Source organism: Acartia tonsa, chromosome 3 (genome assembly GCF_053477335.1).
Source record: "Acartia tonsa isolate MP-2025a chromosome 3, ASM5347733v1, whole genome shotgun sequence".
Classification (NCBI taxonomy): Eukaryota; Metazoa; Arthropoda; class Copepoda; order Calanoida; family Acartiidae; genus Acartia; species Acartia tonsa.
Genome location: NC_137262.1, coordinates 33,219,657 through 33,236,927, shown reverse-complemented (window position 1 = coordinate 33,236,927; position 17,271 = coordinate 33,219,657). Strand labels below are relative to the sequence as shown.

Genomic DNA, 17,271 nt, shown 5'->3' with positions numbered 1-17,271 from the left:
TTAGAGAGCTTGCCTTTGAAGAGAACTTTAACATTTTGATTATCATACATGCATTTAATTATATCAATAATCTTTCTGGGGACACCATAGAAGGCCAGTATTTTCCATAAGGTGTTCCGAGCGACACTGTAAAGAATAATAATATGGATTTGGCAGTTATTGAAATCCTTCTTTACTTACAGATATACACAGATTCTGTCACTTTTATATAAAGATCATTTTTAGAATTTAGAATTGAAAATTTATAAATATCTATCGTATACTTTACAATTCCTTACTTGAAACTTTTGATGTTCTTACATCGGCCTATGTAAGCGCTTTTCTTAAACTTTTCTCTAAAAAATCATATCCATATTTACATACCGACCGATTACAAGCTTTAAGAGTAGCTTTGCTACTATTATATTTCTTTATTTGTGTTTTCATGATAAAAAAAAGTGGTTTTATACTTTACCAAGGGTGTAAATTAGTGTGACATAAAATTCAATTGTTCTATTTATTTCCTTTTGTAGTAAAATCCTTTGAAACACTACTTGTTAGACCCCCCCCCCCCTTTAAAAATGCATATTTGTTATGCTATTTGGGGTTAGGTTTGTTAAAATAAGGCTAGGGGTTTGGAGCCCTAATGGGATAGAGCTCCCTTCACGATTTTGATTCAAACGGTTATAAAAAATATGGATATATAGGAAGGGGGTTATAAGAGTTTTTCAAACTTAAGGGATTTTATTTTTTCTTTCTCTACATCTCTTTCAATTTGTTTCTTTTTCTCTCTTTCTTTATATTTTTCTTTTTTCAATATTATCTATCTATTATTCCTTCTCTCTTTCTATTTCTTTCAACTTTATCTTTTTTTTATCTTCCTTTAAATTAAATTATCTATGTTAATCTATGTCCATTAAAAAATACTGAGGGAGGGATAGGACAAATAATTTAAAAACATTTACCAACCCAGCTTTCCCGCAATAATTAGATAATTAGTCTAAATATAAAATACTATCGGAGGCTATTAGGTGCACATGAATTGGAGGGAAGGGAGGTCAACCATCCTCCCCCCAATTTCTTTTATAGTTTAAAAAAGGAAAAAGCGGTTAATTTTCTTCAGGGGCTATTTCTCTTGGGAGGTTGGTGGTACCCTCCCCCAAATTAGCTGTAAACCATCTCATGACGTTTGAGAAGCTACATTGTAAAGTTGACCCGAATTGGTTCAAACAAACATACACACAGACATATAGACATGCTGTTACTTTTATACAAGAAAATTAAATTGTAAATTCTAATTTATTTCCCATTGTTCGATCCCTGTATCTGTGAAAAATACTACAAACCACACAACACTATAATAAGGAAAACACTATTTTGTTTGTTTGTGTGTATTTTAAACATTGCACTATGAGCCATAATGTGCCAAAGTTAATATGCAAGTTTCTTTTAAATGATTCTTATACTACACCCCTTTCTCTCCAAACTCCCAGGACTTAATTTGGACAAAAAAAATAGAAAATAACTATTTTGAAAATGAAGATGTATAAATTAAGCCGTTTAAGAGATCTAAAGAGATACACGGACATACATTTAACTGAACATTCAAACTCAAGCTAATTAAACTTTTCATTAAGTCTTTTCACCCATTGAACGGCTCTTATCGAATTAAATCGGAGGATGGATTTGCCCACCAAAAATTCATATATAATTTAGACCAGTTTGGTCCACAGTAGCATGTGAAAATGTTGGTTTCATTTGTGTAAATCAAGGTTGGGGTTAATACCATATCAAAAAAAAGTTTAAATTGCATTTATCTTCTTGTACGATGTATTCAAATAATATGAATACGTCTAAGACCACAGGGATGGAGGGGGCATTAGGCTAATTATTACACAAGTCCCCAAAGTTTTATAATAATGTTTTCTTATTCGTTGGCTTTACAACTTTAGAGACTATATTGTATTTAATTGGTTGGTTCATTCCAACCACTAAGTGTAATATTCAATAGGAGTAATTTGGTGTATCTTAATTTGGGTTTGACATAAATTTATCGGCCATTGTCTTATCCCTTTAGATTCCTACTAAGACCATGTATTTTAGACTACTTTTAAATTTTCTAACTTAAAGAAAAAGTATATAAACAGGACGTAAAATGTAAATTATAATTTTGCCCAAATGACTATAGTCACCAATAATATTACTATTACCGAGGGATCTAAAGGGATAAGACAATTGCCTATAAATTGATGTACATCTCCAATGATGATACACAATATTACGCTACTGTATGTTACAATTAGAGGTTGACACTCAACTTAATGAACCATCCAATCAAAATCAAGAAAAGTTCCCAAGGTTGTTAAGCCAAACAATAAGAAAACGTTATTATAAGACTTCAGGGGCTTTTGTAATAAACAGCTCAATCTCCCCTCCCTCCGGGTCTATATGGACATAATTGTCCATGTTTAAATAACACATTACCGTTAATTCATTCCCTTTTTTCAAATTAAAATATGAATCTTCTTTTTAACACATTATAGTTCATATAAAAGATATTTAAAATACTTAAATGGTATAAAATTTGCAATTTTGTTTTTTTGCAAATATTTTGAAATTGTAATTTCATAATTGCTTTTTAGTAGTAGTAAAGTTTTTTCACAAATTATTAGTGTCTGTCTGTTTTTAAATCATACTAGTTTCAAGTTCTCCTTAGTCCTAGTGATACCCAAAGTTTTATATAATCTTATTTGTAAGCTTTAAAATGTAAATACTTTCAGTAAATCGTGTTTGGTTGGTTCAAACTAGCAGTGCTGAAAAATTTAGCCAAAAATGAATTAATACTGCATACTAAAGTTCAAGTGAACGACCTATTGTTGTTATAATTCTGATAATTTAAAATAAATATACGGAAGGGAAAGCATACTCTTTTATATTTGTTTCTTCAACTATGCTGTATTAAACGTTTTTCTCCTTGTATTAATATTTGTATTTGTGGTTAAATAACAACAGACTTCTTGGAAAAAATAATGCTAGTCTTGTCTGCCTTTTCAGTTGCGGAGCTACTCTATAATTAGTTATGTACGTACTTATGTTCTTCCGAAAAACCGACTTTCTAATGGCAAATATCTTTAGAACGAAGACCTACAAATATTTTAGTTTGGTCAGATTTGAATGAAAAAAAACCTTAATTTGCCTAAACATATTTTTTTGGTTAATACTATATATAAGATTATTAAAGTCTAAGAATTCTGTTGCCGCGCTACCTTTGGACTCTAGTCAATAAAAACTATAATTTAGATAGATAGATTACTATTTTAATAGTTTTATAAAATGATAAATAGTCAAATAATAGACAGAAAAGATTATCATTTTTTACTGATTTATTAATTTTTTTGCAGATATATTTTTATGAAAGGAAGATAGTAGAAATGAATTAAGAAGCATAAGGAAGTAGAAATTAAACGTTTAGACATAAAAAGCACAGCTTTAATATGGCAAAACTTGACATAAAAAAAATGAAGAAAAATTTATAAATATTTCACTGTTATTTTATCTTTCTTCTTTTTTATTTTCCTTTTACTTCCACTATTTCTTTCACTTTGAATCTATCAATTTACAAGTGTTTATTCAATACCTACACAATTCAATCATAGATAGCAGAAAAGTTACCATACACTTAATTTTCCAAAGTAAATGGATTATTAATTTAGTATATTGGAATTTATTTACTAATAAAATATTTATTTTTATATTGTTTATAAGCACATTTTATTTAAAAAACTCAACAAATTTAAGATGTTTTTTTTTCATTTACTTAGAGCTCATTTGGTTGAAGCATTTGATACTATCAAAAAAAAATTAAGATTATGTTAAGAAATGGCATATTTTTATCAAATATTTCCATTGTCTCAAATTTGGTGCTAATATATGATTAACCAGATTGTGTAAACTTTCTAAAATGTTCAAATTCTTTGAGACATTGGGTTGAATGACCCCTCCCAATAATTTTATCATGTTTTCTCAATAGAACAGGATCAAGTATACTCATAAATAAATTTTAAAACTTGAGAGTTAATTATGGGTAATGCCCTGGCTCATACCAAGGCCTCAGCATTAACCCAAGATACTTAGTCAACGGGTCATTTCAGTAAAAAGTTAAGTAATAAGTCAGTCATGATCATTTTAATCTTTTGCATAAGCAGAAATTGATAAATTAATAAATTAGTTAGAGACTCTCAGAGAAAAATCATATAGTCAAATGAATATTACCTAACAGAGAGAGACGGGAAAATGGACTGTTTATTACACTAGTTTCCAAAGTTTTATAACAAAATTTTCTTATTCTTCAGATAACAGCTTTTGGGACATAATAAAATTTGATTGGTTGATTTAATTAGTAGAGTGTTCTAACGTTTCAACTACTAATTTTAATATACAGAAGGGGAAATTTTTATGTAAAATCATTGGTGATGTACTTCTATTTATCGGCAATTGTCTTTAGATACCTGATTGCTTAAACATTAAGACTAAAATGGCAAAGATTTAATTAATAATTTTAATTCAGATTGCTTATCTCTCTCCTTCATTTTCGCTGTATGCTTTCATTAATTCTTTCACATTATCTAGAATCTTCTTGTCTCACTCTAACCTTCTAATTTCTTTTTAAAAATCGAAGCTTAACAACAGATTTTACTTGGAGTACAAATATTTGCTATTGAGCAGCTGAGCTCATAAATGATATCCAAGCATTTCTTAATTAATGTAACGCGTCTGATATATCAGCAGTGTTGACAACACGTAACAGCAGATAAAATTTTACATACCCCTAGACTCCTATACAACAACAGAATGTCCTTTTCTTTTAACTCTCAAGATTTTTGAAATAGTAAGATATTGCTAACTACTGAACCGATTGGATTCTTCATTTTAGGGAAGATTCTTATATGTCTTATTTTCTGCCCCCTTTTACCCTTTAGATAAAATAGTCCCTTGATGTTATAGGTGCAGCCACTTGTACGTTTTATACGCCAGCGCCAGATGATAAATAACATAGGTTAGTTATAATCAAATTATGGTTTTTATATTGATCATGGCATGGATTCTGCAGAATTTAGAGCGCTTTGTCTGGAAATAAAAATGCCGGCTGCAGAGTGATTTGGCAAATTTGTTTATCAGGAAATGTCATTTAAAATCCTATAGGTTGCTGAAAGTTCGAATGATAAAATGCGGCTGAAGGTGAAGATACTTAATTTTGATGGATCTATAAAAATCTTTTGCATATAAAACCACTAAATTTACTGATAATTTATTATTTAATTTGCATCAATTTATTATAATATTAAGGTTTCTGGTTTATGTTTTAACTTTTTTCCATCCGATTTTGAGAATAAAGACAATGGTATCTTTTCCCTTTAAATTGAAATATATTATCATAAACTACAATTTTATTGTTATCTATAATACAAAGTAGAATGATGTCTGTCTGTCTGTCTCCGTCTGTCTGTCTGTCCGGCCGTCTGTCTGTCTGTCCGTTCCTTAAGATCTCGGTAACCACTGAACCGATTGGATTCTACTCTTCAGAGAATATACCTACTGGTCCTGTGGTGGTTTTAGGCTATTTTCTTAGGGGGTGGGACACACCCACCCCCCCAAAAAACAAAAAATCCCCCTCCATTTTTTTTTTTTTTTTTTTTTTTTGTAGAAGATTTCCTTGGTCCTTTTACGTATTTCGCCAAAAAAAAAATTGTATCACCTCTTGGGGCAAAGCCCCTAGAGGCTAGGGGCAAAGCCGCTAGTTTAAAAAAACGAGTTTAAAAAACCAAAATCACTATCTCATCGTAGAATGATTTTTATCTCTTTAAATCATATCATTTTCATTTGTTAAAAGTTTATCCAATCAACATTCCCTTTTCAATAAAATATATTATTTCCAATTTTACAAAAAATTAAAAAAATTCTGTGTCCATTAAATTCTCAGGAATCTTTGCAGGTTTTGGGCTATTTTCTGGAATAAATTGAAAATTAGAATGGGAGGGATAGTTTTTCATTTGTTCGTTTAATACTTTATGTCAGGTTGGGTTAGGTTATATTGAGCCTGGGTAGCCTTTCAAGGTTAAATTAGGGGCCACTTGTGAAAAATCACCTGAAAATCAAATTTAAGAAATAATGCTGAGCATATTTTCCTTTAAGCAACTTAAATATTCGCGCATTAAAATATAAAGCTGGGTGTGTTTCTTATAATATATATCAACTAGAGTTATATTGCAAAAATATATTGCTTAGCAACAATTATTTATGTCTGTACTGTATTTGTATAGCTAATTGTTGTTCTATAGGTGTATGCTTCCCACACTCATAAACATATTACATTTTTTTTCATACATTCAAGGACTTCCAAGCTTTTTATTTGAGGGGGGCTGAGGTTAAAATTAGGGGTTTTAAAGGTTTTATTTGTTGGGGGGGGGGGGGGGTGTTTCGATCTTATCAAAATTTGCTTGATTTTTACGTCGACATTACATCCAATGTTATTTTTAATTATTTGAAACCTATACTTCTTTTCACCAATATTATAAAAGCTTTAATAATAACTTTAGCTTTAGTTCATTAAATAGAATACATAGTATACAAATAACTTTTCCCAAGGGAGGGAGAGGACATTGGAATTTCACTGAACTCCAAAGTTTTAAAAACAAGTTCTGCTATTCGTTGGATTGAAAATAATGATTTGGTAGTGCAAAATTAATTTAATTTAATCTAAAAAAGAAGTTATTTTGTTTATCATATTTGGAAGATGTAATGATGGGGGGGGGGGAGATAGTATTAAATTTCATTTTATTGTCTTATACTTTAATATCCAAGTACTTTCCTTATTATTCTATCTTTGGATGTTGTCATACTTGTTTTTTTATTGCTTTAGCGGTAATTCTTTTGGTTTTTAATAGCAACAAGTATATTACATAACACAAGAGTTTTAAATGGTAAATGATTTTTTAAAAATAATTAAGATTTTTAAATAACTAAGATTGAATGTATTATAAAGAAAGTAGACATTCTAAAATTTTATGCAATTGAAAGATAAAAGATGTAATTAAAAAACTACATAGTTATAAAAGAAGTTATATATTTATATATATATGAAACAATAGATCTAAATAATCGCTGCACTGGTTTTGCTTCTTGGATAAACTTTCCATTGTTCATATGCTTTAGTGAAGATATTCCCTTAATAGGAAGTTAAAGAATAGTTATTTCTCGCATCGTATTATAAACGGCTTTCCGCGATGAGAACCGGTTCCTACCCACCGGATTCGAATGAATACGAGAAATCTAATTCAAAAATGTAATATTTTTTCTCGTATTCATTCGAATCCGGTGGATAGGAACCGGTTCTCATCCATACGAAAAAACTATGTCTAGCATCGTATTATATCCAGCTTTCTACGAATATAGAAATGTACAATCATAATATTAAAACCAGTTTTTTAGCCGGTGCCTTCGGCACCACGGGGCTAAAAAAACTAGCTTTAATCTCATAATTGTACTTTCAATATCCGCGGAAAGCCGTTTATAATACGATGCGAGAAATAACTATTCCTGTATTGCTTTGAAACATATTAATTTCAGATGGATTACAACCGGTTCGGAGCTATACTGTATTGTATCGTATTATAGAAAAAAAATTTAATTCTAATAAAAAAATCATAATATTAATACCAATGTTTTGTTACTGGAGTATTTTTATTTTAATATCCACGAAAAGCTGTCTATAATACGATAAGATAAATAATTATTCATTATGAACTAAAATGCTACAAAAACATTTAACTTTTTATAAGACACTTTTCTTTAGACTGATATCTTCTGGCCCTTTAAAAAAAAGTATTGGGAATTTTGGATCCTTTAAAACTATAGTAGTCGCCCTTGATTTCTAAATTCCCTACGTTCAAGACCTCAGGCCACACCTTGGGCAGTTTCTAAAGAAATTTAGTTTTATTTTATCACAGCAAATTAACAGGCTTGATAAGTTAGAAAACCTGTTGTGAATCTAATCTTATCAAGCCTTTAGAAACTTACACATTGCCAATTTTTTGCATTCTTTATTCTGATGCTAATAAATGTATGTGCATATATTTGAAAGGGTGAAATAAAAGTTTTACAAATTTCTCAAAGCTTTTCTATAATTTTCTTTTTAAAACTAAAATTGAAGTAAAAATCAACCCCTACCTTTCTTCCCTCAAGTGCCCTTAGAGGCCTCTAGGGGCGTAGCCGCTAGTGATTGATAATTTTATAAATAACCTTGTTAACTACATATCTAGGACAATAAATGTATAAGTATAGTTGTGTAAACTACCTGGCCCAAGTGGTTGTGACCCATTTCGTCTGCTGGCATATTACATTCTGCTCTATTCTTGCGACGTTTTTGGCTGATATTCAAAGACACAGTAAAAAGTCGTCAAAGGGTCCCCTGCACTCCGTAGGTAGAGTTATATAAAGCTCGTGCCCCCTTTATTCTTTTACTTTAATTTTAGGACTAGGGAGATAATGTATATAATTCCTATACTTACACTCCCAGAAAATGCATCAAGGCAATCAGATGTGTCCACAGATAAAGGGTTAAGCAAATATGAATATATGTCTCCAGTAAGAAAATTATTATTGGTTAATTTAATATAGAGCTGTAATCTCAAATATAAACTAGCTTAATTCTGTTTAACCAAACTGAAAGATTGAGTAAGAAAAACATTACATGATACTAGAACAATTGTATCATTGAGGCCCCTATTATATCACTAGTGGATGGGACCCTAGCATCTAGGGGCTCTGTAAGCAAAGAAATAAAATTGGAGCAGAATAACAGCCCAAAACCTTCCAAAGGCTCAAATCCCAGGATAAAATTGTTTTAAACAATCCCGGGAGATATGTGAAGCTTCCCTAAATGGTTAAATAGTTATTGAAATCTTAAGTTCAGACAAAAAACATTCCTACTTTATATCTTAGGAGGATATACTTATTCTTTTATTTCCTGAAATTTTTGCAATTTAATTTTCTCCTATCGACGTCTCAGTAAACAACAAGTTTCTATTTGTATGCTTATCAAAAAGAAAGTAATTAATTAGTTTTCTCGTATTCATTTGAATCCGGTGGATAGGAACCGGTTCTCATGAATACGAAAAAACTATGTCTAGCATCGTATTATATCCAGTTTTCTACGAATATAGAAATGTACAATCATAAGATTAAAACCAGTTTTTTTAGCCGGTGCCTTTGGCACCACGGGGCTAAAAAAACTAGTTTTAATCTTATAATTGTACATTCTATATCCGCGGAAAGCCGTTTATAATACGATACGAGAAATAACTATTCTCGTATTCATTCGAATCCGGTGGATAGGAACCGGTTCTCATCCATACGAAAAAACTATGTCTAGCATCGCATTAAATCCAGCTTTCTACGAATACAAAAATGTACAATCTTAAGATTAAAACCAGTTTTTTAACCCGTGCCTTCTGTATATAATACGATGCAAGAAATATCTATTCCAGTCTTGCTTCGAAACCGATTAATATCTGATGGATTAGAACCTGATCTGAGCTATAAAGAAAAACCATGTATCGTATCGTATTATGTCCAGATTGTGGATGTATAGTTGCCATTGCCGTATGTCTTTGAAACCATTAAATATCATATGGAATTAAACAAGTGCTGAGCTATTCTGAAAAAAACATGCACTGTATTGTATAAAAGACATTTTCCTAGAATAATGAAATAAAAATCATAAAATTTATGAATTTTGTAGTTTTGTAAATAAAAGACCAATTAATGAATATTAATTGGACAGTTGATAAATATTAGCTTAACCAAAACGTGTAACAAAACTAATATTTTTTTTCTTAAAATTTTTCTAGTCATTCATGTTGCATTTGTCACTTTTATTTCATTTTCTTTCTTTCATTATTTAGCATTATTATTCAATTTTTAATTACTTTCTTTGAAAGTAGCAGAGCAACTTTTATTGGTTGTATGTAAGTACTTCCAGCTTTGAGCTTTACTTTCAATAACCATAACTTCATTTACATTTTGGGTAACCATATCTTTCAGAATTTATTGTCCCCTTTTTTATAACTCTTTTTTTTCATCCTTTCTTATGCACGTATCTTTCTATTTTTCTTCCTATCAACTCTTACTGTTCTTTTTTTAATCTTATTTGTTACAATCACTTTTATTGAATAACTAACAAGGATAGGTTTTGTTCAAAGAGGGTTTGACAGTCAGATAGACAGTCAAATAGAAGTTTAATCTACAGAATTGTTAACAACTTTGTTTGGGGACTTTAATTGAATTATGATTGATGGATCATTAGGTTGAGTGTCCAAACATTTCAACCACTAATTCTAATCTAAAGAAGGTTTAACATTGTGTATCATCGGGGATGTATATCCTTTTTCGGCCATTGTCTTATACCTTTTGTTAAAATGAGCATTGGAACCTTAGCCGTATTAAACATGTCTTGAGTCTTAAAAATGCATTAGATTTGTTGATCATTTTTTCTTGCATTAGAAATTAAACAGATGTGACGCAACAGTCATCCAAGCGAAGACTTTTAGATCCACATTTTTACTTGGCTTTTTGACTTTTGCAGCTGTTCTGTAAAAGATGTTTATTTGATCTTTAATTTTATATCTTTGAAGGCTTTACTTGTACCCGGTAGGTTAAGGCTATTTTCAAACAATAAAGTTTATATATTCATTAATATTTTTATTGTGCATATTTATCTTAACTGGATAAAACCAAATGATATGCCATATATGTATACTTTCTAAAGATATTTAAATGCATTGAAAAATTCTTTATTTTCTTTCAGCAGGTTAGGTCTTTAACTTTCAAAAAAATTAATAGTTAAAGTAAAATTAAGGAAAATGTTAGTTCCATGGCCGGGAATGATTCACAAGCGCAAATTTTTTTTTAAAGAAGGGAATTAAGGTTTTTTTCCTAACAGAAATGATAAAACTAAGAAATTATTCGTAAATCAAAATGACAATTTTAGTTGTAGAAAAGATGATATAATAGTTATTTCTTTTTCGTATTATAAACCGCTTTCCGCGGATATAGAATGTACAATTATAAGATTAAAACCAGTTTTTTAGCCCCGAGGTGCCAAAGGCACCGGATTCGAAAAAATACGAGAAAGAAGTTTTTCCTATATGGCTTCGAAACCGATTTTTATCTGCTGGATGAGAAACAATTCTCTCCATTCCACAGCTACAATATCCCTTGTACAGTTTACATTATAAAACTAAATCAGGGATAAAAAGGGATTGTGTACATGCCCAAAATCACCCCTTCTGTAGATTACAATTGGTAGTTGAAACGTTTTTACACTCAACTATACGAACCAACCAACTAAAATTCGATAAAAGTCCCCAAGGTTGTTAAGCCAACGACTAAGAACACGTTATTCTAAGACTTTGGGGACTTCGTAATAAACAGCCCAATGTCCCCTCCCTCCATGGAACTAAATGCATTGATGATAAATAAAATCAAAGTCACCATAACATTTAAAATTAATAAGCATAACCACGAATTTGGAAAAGTTGTAAAATTATTTTAATTCTAGGTTAATTTATGGTTTTTTTATTCTACTATACATGCATTGATTAGTAGCGCAGCAATACAATGAAAAATATCATGTAGGATAGTTATCCTTCTTGTATAAAATAATTTATATATAATACATTAAAGCATAACCTGGTAGATATTATAAATAAATGACTTTTCTATTAGTAAAAATACCATAGAAAAACTATTAATCTTATGAAGTAATAAATGTAACAATATGAAACAGTACAAAAGAATTATAATCAATTATTTACATTTTTCCCCACAGATGGAGAAAATTATTCTGAAAACTTAATGCATTGTTCAAATGACTCGATGACAAAATCCTTAATTATATATATAAGTAACAAGATGTATCTGTGTGTTTGTGTGTCTGTCTGTAGTTTAAGCTCTAAATAACCGCTGGATCGACAGGATTCACCTTTACAATAAATTTACAGAGAGGATAACCCTACCCTTCAAAGAGAATCTGACTTCCTTTTAAAAATTTATATCCTTTTTCCTTTTTTTAAAATTAAATTGGAATTGAATTATTGCCTTAACCCACCCCCTCACACACACACACACACTCCCCCTAGAAGCCTCTAGGGACGTAGCTATAAAACAACACTTTTGCCGAAGACTAGATAGCAACATGTCTTTATAATTTCTATATATGTCCGTTTCTCCTATTCATTTTCAATATAAATTGTCTTTTTTTCCTTGATTGACCCTGTATGTGTCAAAATGTAGAACGCAATACCATCCTTTAGGCTACAGCTAGACTCTTTCTATGCATTGATAAACTTAGCGAGTTCAATAGGATTTTCATGTTACTTTGTGTACTTTTTTTCCTATAATTTTATTCTTTAAAAGGGGTAATTTTGTTTATCATCATTGGGGTTGTACAATAAGTTATTGAATCTTGTCTTATCCCTTAAGTTCCATGCTTAATTTTCATTATTTAAAATAATATCGGTATAATTGTAAATAGTTGCTACACCCCTAGAGGGGCTATGTATTTGAATGAGAAGGAAGGGTTAGTCTAAAACCAACATGAAACTTAAATTGAAAAAAAGAATAGTATAGTTCAAAACTATCCAGGGACTTATATGAAGCTTCCCAGTAATTGGTAATTTAATTTGTTCAGGGGTTAGTGCAATCTTAACAGACAAATAAAAACTTTGCTTATTTTCTATTTTAAAATATAAATGAGACATAGAAAGCTCGCATGAAATTTAAACACTAGATACATTTTCAAATTTATGAGTTAAAACAATAATTCTATATTGTATCAAAAGATTAAAAAATCCGCCACTGCAATTTTACTCAATTCAGCGTTTTGAAAGAAAAAGTAATTTTAGCTGTTTCATTTATTTCATATTGTTGAGAAAATTACATGTGGCTACGTTTTGATATATTTGTAAACTTAAAATAGCCAACTTTTCACAAAATTTAAATTTATGCAAGTAATATTATTTTAAAAACTATTAAATAAACTGTTCAAAGAATACTTTAAGTGTCCACTTTTAAAAACAATCATACAAAAAAATTTCGAAGATGTTTGCTGTTTTGACAAATGTAATTGCTTTTTTAACATTTCTGGTTACTTTGTAAAATAACTAATACAAATAACTGATCAATTATTTTTCATTATTTAATTTTCACCGTGAAAAATCCGCTAAATCATATAATTTCCTTTGATTATATTGATTTTAAGCAGCACTCGGTTACTGCATCAGCATTTAGCCACTGTCGCTGTTAAAATTTTAACTATATTTTGCATAAGTCAAAGTTGTAGTACGTTCAGCCTAAGCCGAGGTTTTACTTTAGACAAAATGTAAACTTTCCTAACATTCATGTGATAATCTAACTTAATCTTAAAAAGTTAAATAAGATTAATTTGCATTAAAATATGATGATACAACCATTGGTGTGTCACTTAAAATTTAAATTGAGAAGGCCTGTCTTTACCTTTTTCACCCCCTGTTACTCGCTATGCACGTCAATGATTACAAACGTGCACTAACTTTATATTTTGCCGTAAAAGTTTAGCAAAAAGTTAACATTTGATTTCTACTTTTAAGATTTTAAAAGCATAAAAGCATTACCTAAACTAAATTTGATTTAAAAAGTTGTTGTATTTAGCATCGTTGTAAAAATATCAATAAAAGCATAGATTAAAATGCTAACGGCATAATAAAAAGGACAGTTTATGGCTTTAATACCGGGCCAACAAAAAAGAAAACGATAGTAACGTTACAATAAGTCTAGAAATATGTAGATTTTAAAAGAATTCACTGATTATCCTATTATATAAAGATCTTGCTAATTACAGAACCGATTATGCTGTAATATGGGTTTATGGTTTTCCAGCCCTAGAGTCTGAGGACCAAACCACTAGTTAGTTTTAATTGTTAAAGGACATCCACAATAATTTGAAGAAAAACAATTTAGTTTTCCTTTTTTATGACCCCAACCCACCCCTTTTTACAGCCTAATTCCACAAAGTGGCAACCTTTTTTTTGTCAAAGATAATAAAATTTCACTTTTTCCTCCCTTTCACTAATTTAGATAAGAAACTTGAATTTTCTAATCTAGATAAGTTTTAACTCGTGATATTTTTAGTTGTGAAGCTTATCTATAATTCATGTCTCTCTACTTGTACAAAAGACTTTAACATTATCTAGAAACATTGGAGAAAATTGGAGTATCATAAAAGTTGCGATTAACTTAAAATCTACTAATATAGTTTGAACTATGTACGTATATCTTAGATATGTATACCTATATAGAAGATTACACTATGATTTAAACAATAGACATATATTTTATATACTTCTATATTTTTAACATGTATGACTGACTTTCACCATTAAAAACATTAATAGTTTAAAGTAAATTTGACCTATAAGTTATATCTTAATATTTATAAGCCAAGAACTAATACCAATTTATTTAAAATAACAAAAAATTAGTATTACAAAAATAACAAAGATTTCCATTATACAAACAAATAGGAAGACTTGATTTGTATCCCCACACAAAAACAAGAAGAAATATTTGCAAGGGTGTGAACTCACAACCCTCACCATGGTCAGCTTTCAGCGCATGAAAGAAGATTTTGATGATATTTCAAATCAGGTTAAAAATTTTGTTTAAGATAATAAAATTTTATTAAACCATTGTTTTAAGTTTTTTTACGATTCAAAGGGAAGGGAATGACATAAAATTGCCTGGAATCACCCTAAGAACTATGTAAAACTTTCCTAAAAAGGAGATACCTTAAGCTACAGACAAAAAGATTACCATTTTATATAACAGACTAGAGGTTGCGCCAGGGCCTTCTCTATTCGAAAAGATAGGGAAGGCAAAAATAGCTTAAAACCAAAGACTTAAATCTAAAAATAAATTAGCCTTAAACTATTCTAAGACCTATGTAAAGCTTCCCTTTAGCTACCCCTAAAGCATGTTTATCAATTAAATTATCTCTTCAATAATACGACTATTTTTTTAATTCTTTAGGTTAGCCGCAAGTTCCCTGGGCGACCAGTTTTCTGGTTAGTTGTTGTTTCTGTCATCTTTCTTCTTGTTATACTGGGCATTGGTATTGGCTACGGTAGCGCCCCCTCAGGTATGCGGACACCCATTGAACTACATATGATACGAGTTTCATTTTAGGATTTCCTAATTGTTTATGATGTTAAGTTGCACTGTTTTTTAATACCAAGGCATTCTCCTATGCTTTATATCATTATTGTCAAGCAAATACAATTGAAGTAGTTGTGAACACTTTTACAATGTTTAATTTCGTCTCTGTACTAAGATATTAAAAGATTAATGTATGTTCTCAGGGTGGGGATCCTTGCCGACCTTTAATTGGTTGTTTGAATATCAGCGTTGGAAATATTAACACAGCCAAGTCGCTACAAAAGATCAAAATTTGCTAGTAAACGAAAAAGGTTCACACAACTGGAACCATGAAGATGTCTGGGTGTTTTACATCTATACTAATTATTGACATTATTAATTTAATTCAGGTAAAAAGAATGAGGTATTATTCCAGTACTGGATCACCAACCTGTCAGCCTCTTGTCCACCCCTCCATGGAGAAAAGCTCGCTACAACCCTAGAAGCTGGTCAGAGCTTTGAAGGACTTAGGGACATATTTATTTGATTTGACCACACTAAGAAAAATAATAATTAAGGTTATGTTAAAAAGGATAAACTATTAGTGGCAACAAGTTTTTCTTTAGACTTTATATCTCTTCAAAAGGTTTTAAAACTCTAGATACAGGTACAATGCAAAAGAAAATCCTAAGAAAAAAGTAAGCATGTCACATAAAAAGACAATTAAAATTAAGCTTTTTTCAACACCATTTGCATGTTCAGCACAAATTTTACTAGGTTTTAGATTTAATTTTAATAAATGTGATACTCAGTGTTAATCTACAGTGTCAAAGAGACTATAAACCTTATCCATTACAAGTAAGTAACCATATCTTAAATTATGCTTTTCTGATGAGATAATGCTTATTCTTAAGTGGCTTTAGATGCCTTATTTTGTCTTATGTTGCAAGCAGTGAAGCTGTGTCTTTTCTTTGGCTAATGCATTCCCATAAATACTTGAAATTCAGGGACAGGTAGATGCAATGTTAATCATCATTGGGACATGTGTAAATTAAATAAATATGTAAAAATAGTGTGGATTTACAGTGCAAAGGAGATTATACACCTTTTCCTTTACAAGTAAGTTAAAATTAAAATATCTTAATATTTAAATTTCCTAGAGGAAGCAGCGTGAAGTGAAAAATGACTTCATACAAAACAAATGATCAATGATAGACCCATATACATTTTAATTGATCAATGGTAAAATGTATACAGGCCTATCATTGGTCATTTGTATTGTATGACGTCATTTTTTATAGGCACTATAAGTTGCTTCTTCCTAGACTTTTGTTTTCAATTCAATATTGATTATTTCAAATGGTTAAAATTGTATTTACCCATTTAGGTTCGTTGTCAGAGAAAGCAGGTGTTTGATAACAGCGATGTGTTGGAGTGGTCCGGCATCCCTGTCTGCTATCCCAGCAAGCTTGTCACTCCTGAACATTGGAGTAGGGTTAAGCTAGCCAGGTAGATACTGATAGATAGATAGATGTATAGATAGAGAGACAGACATCCCTGTCTGCTATCCTAACAAGCTTGTCACCCCTGAACATTGGAGTAGGGTTAAGCTAGCCAGGTAGAAACTGATAGATAGATAGATGTATAGATAGAGAGACAGACATCCCTGTCTGCTATCCTAGCAAGCTTGTCACCCCTGAACATTGGAGTAGGGTTAAGCTAGCCAGGTAGATACTGATAGATAGATAGATGTATAGATAGAGAGACAGACATCCCTGTCTGCTATCCTAGCAAGCTTGTCACCCCTGAACATTGGAGTAGGGTTAAGCTAGCCAGGTAGATAGAGTGATAGATGGATAGCTAGACATATGGATAGATAGATTGTTAGATAGATCCCTGTCTGCTATCCTAGCAAACTTGTCACCCCTGAACATTGGAGTAGGGTTAAGTTAGCAAGGTAGATAGAGTTATAGATAGATAATTAAAAAGATTTTTAGATAGATGTATGTAATGTTAGATAGATGGATAGACAGGTTGTTGATAGATAGACAGACAGTTAGGCTA

The 17,271-nt window shown here is 30.6% G+C and overlaps 1 protein-coding gene across 3 annotated transcripts in view; it reads left to right on the top strand.

Annotated features, from left to right (window-relative positions):
- LOC145313927 (uncharacterized) overlaps window positions 1-17,271 on the top strand; it is a 37,564-nt gene that overhangs the window by 4,726 nt on the left and 15,567 nt on the right. The window contains exons 2-6 of one of the 3 annotated variants that reach the window (XM_080153584.1): window positions 14,602-14,721; window positions 15,103-15,211; window positions 15,618-15,738; window positions 16,281-16,326; window positions 16,595-16,716. In XM_080153584.1, coding sequence (XP_080009710.1) covers window positions 14,671-14,721; window positions 15,103-15,211; window positions 15,618-15,738; window positions 16,281-16,326; window positions 16,595-16,716 — 449 coding nt within the window. In that variant the 5' untranslated portion in view covers window positions 14,602-14,670. Of the gene's footprint in view, window positions 1-14,601; window positions 14,722-15,102; window positions 15,212-15,617; window positions 15,739-16,019; window positions 16,066-16,280; window positions 16,327-16,594; window positions 16,717-17,271 lie in introns of all 3 variants that reach the window. The other 2 variants (XM_080153585.1, XM_080153586.1) reach the window with 2 other exon arrangements.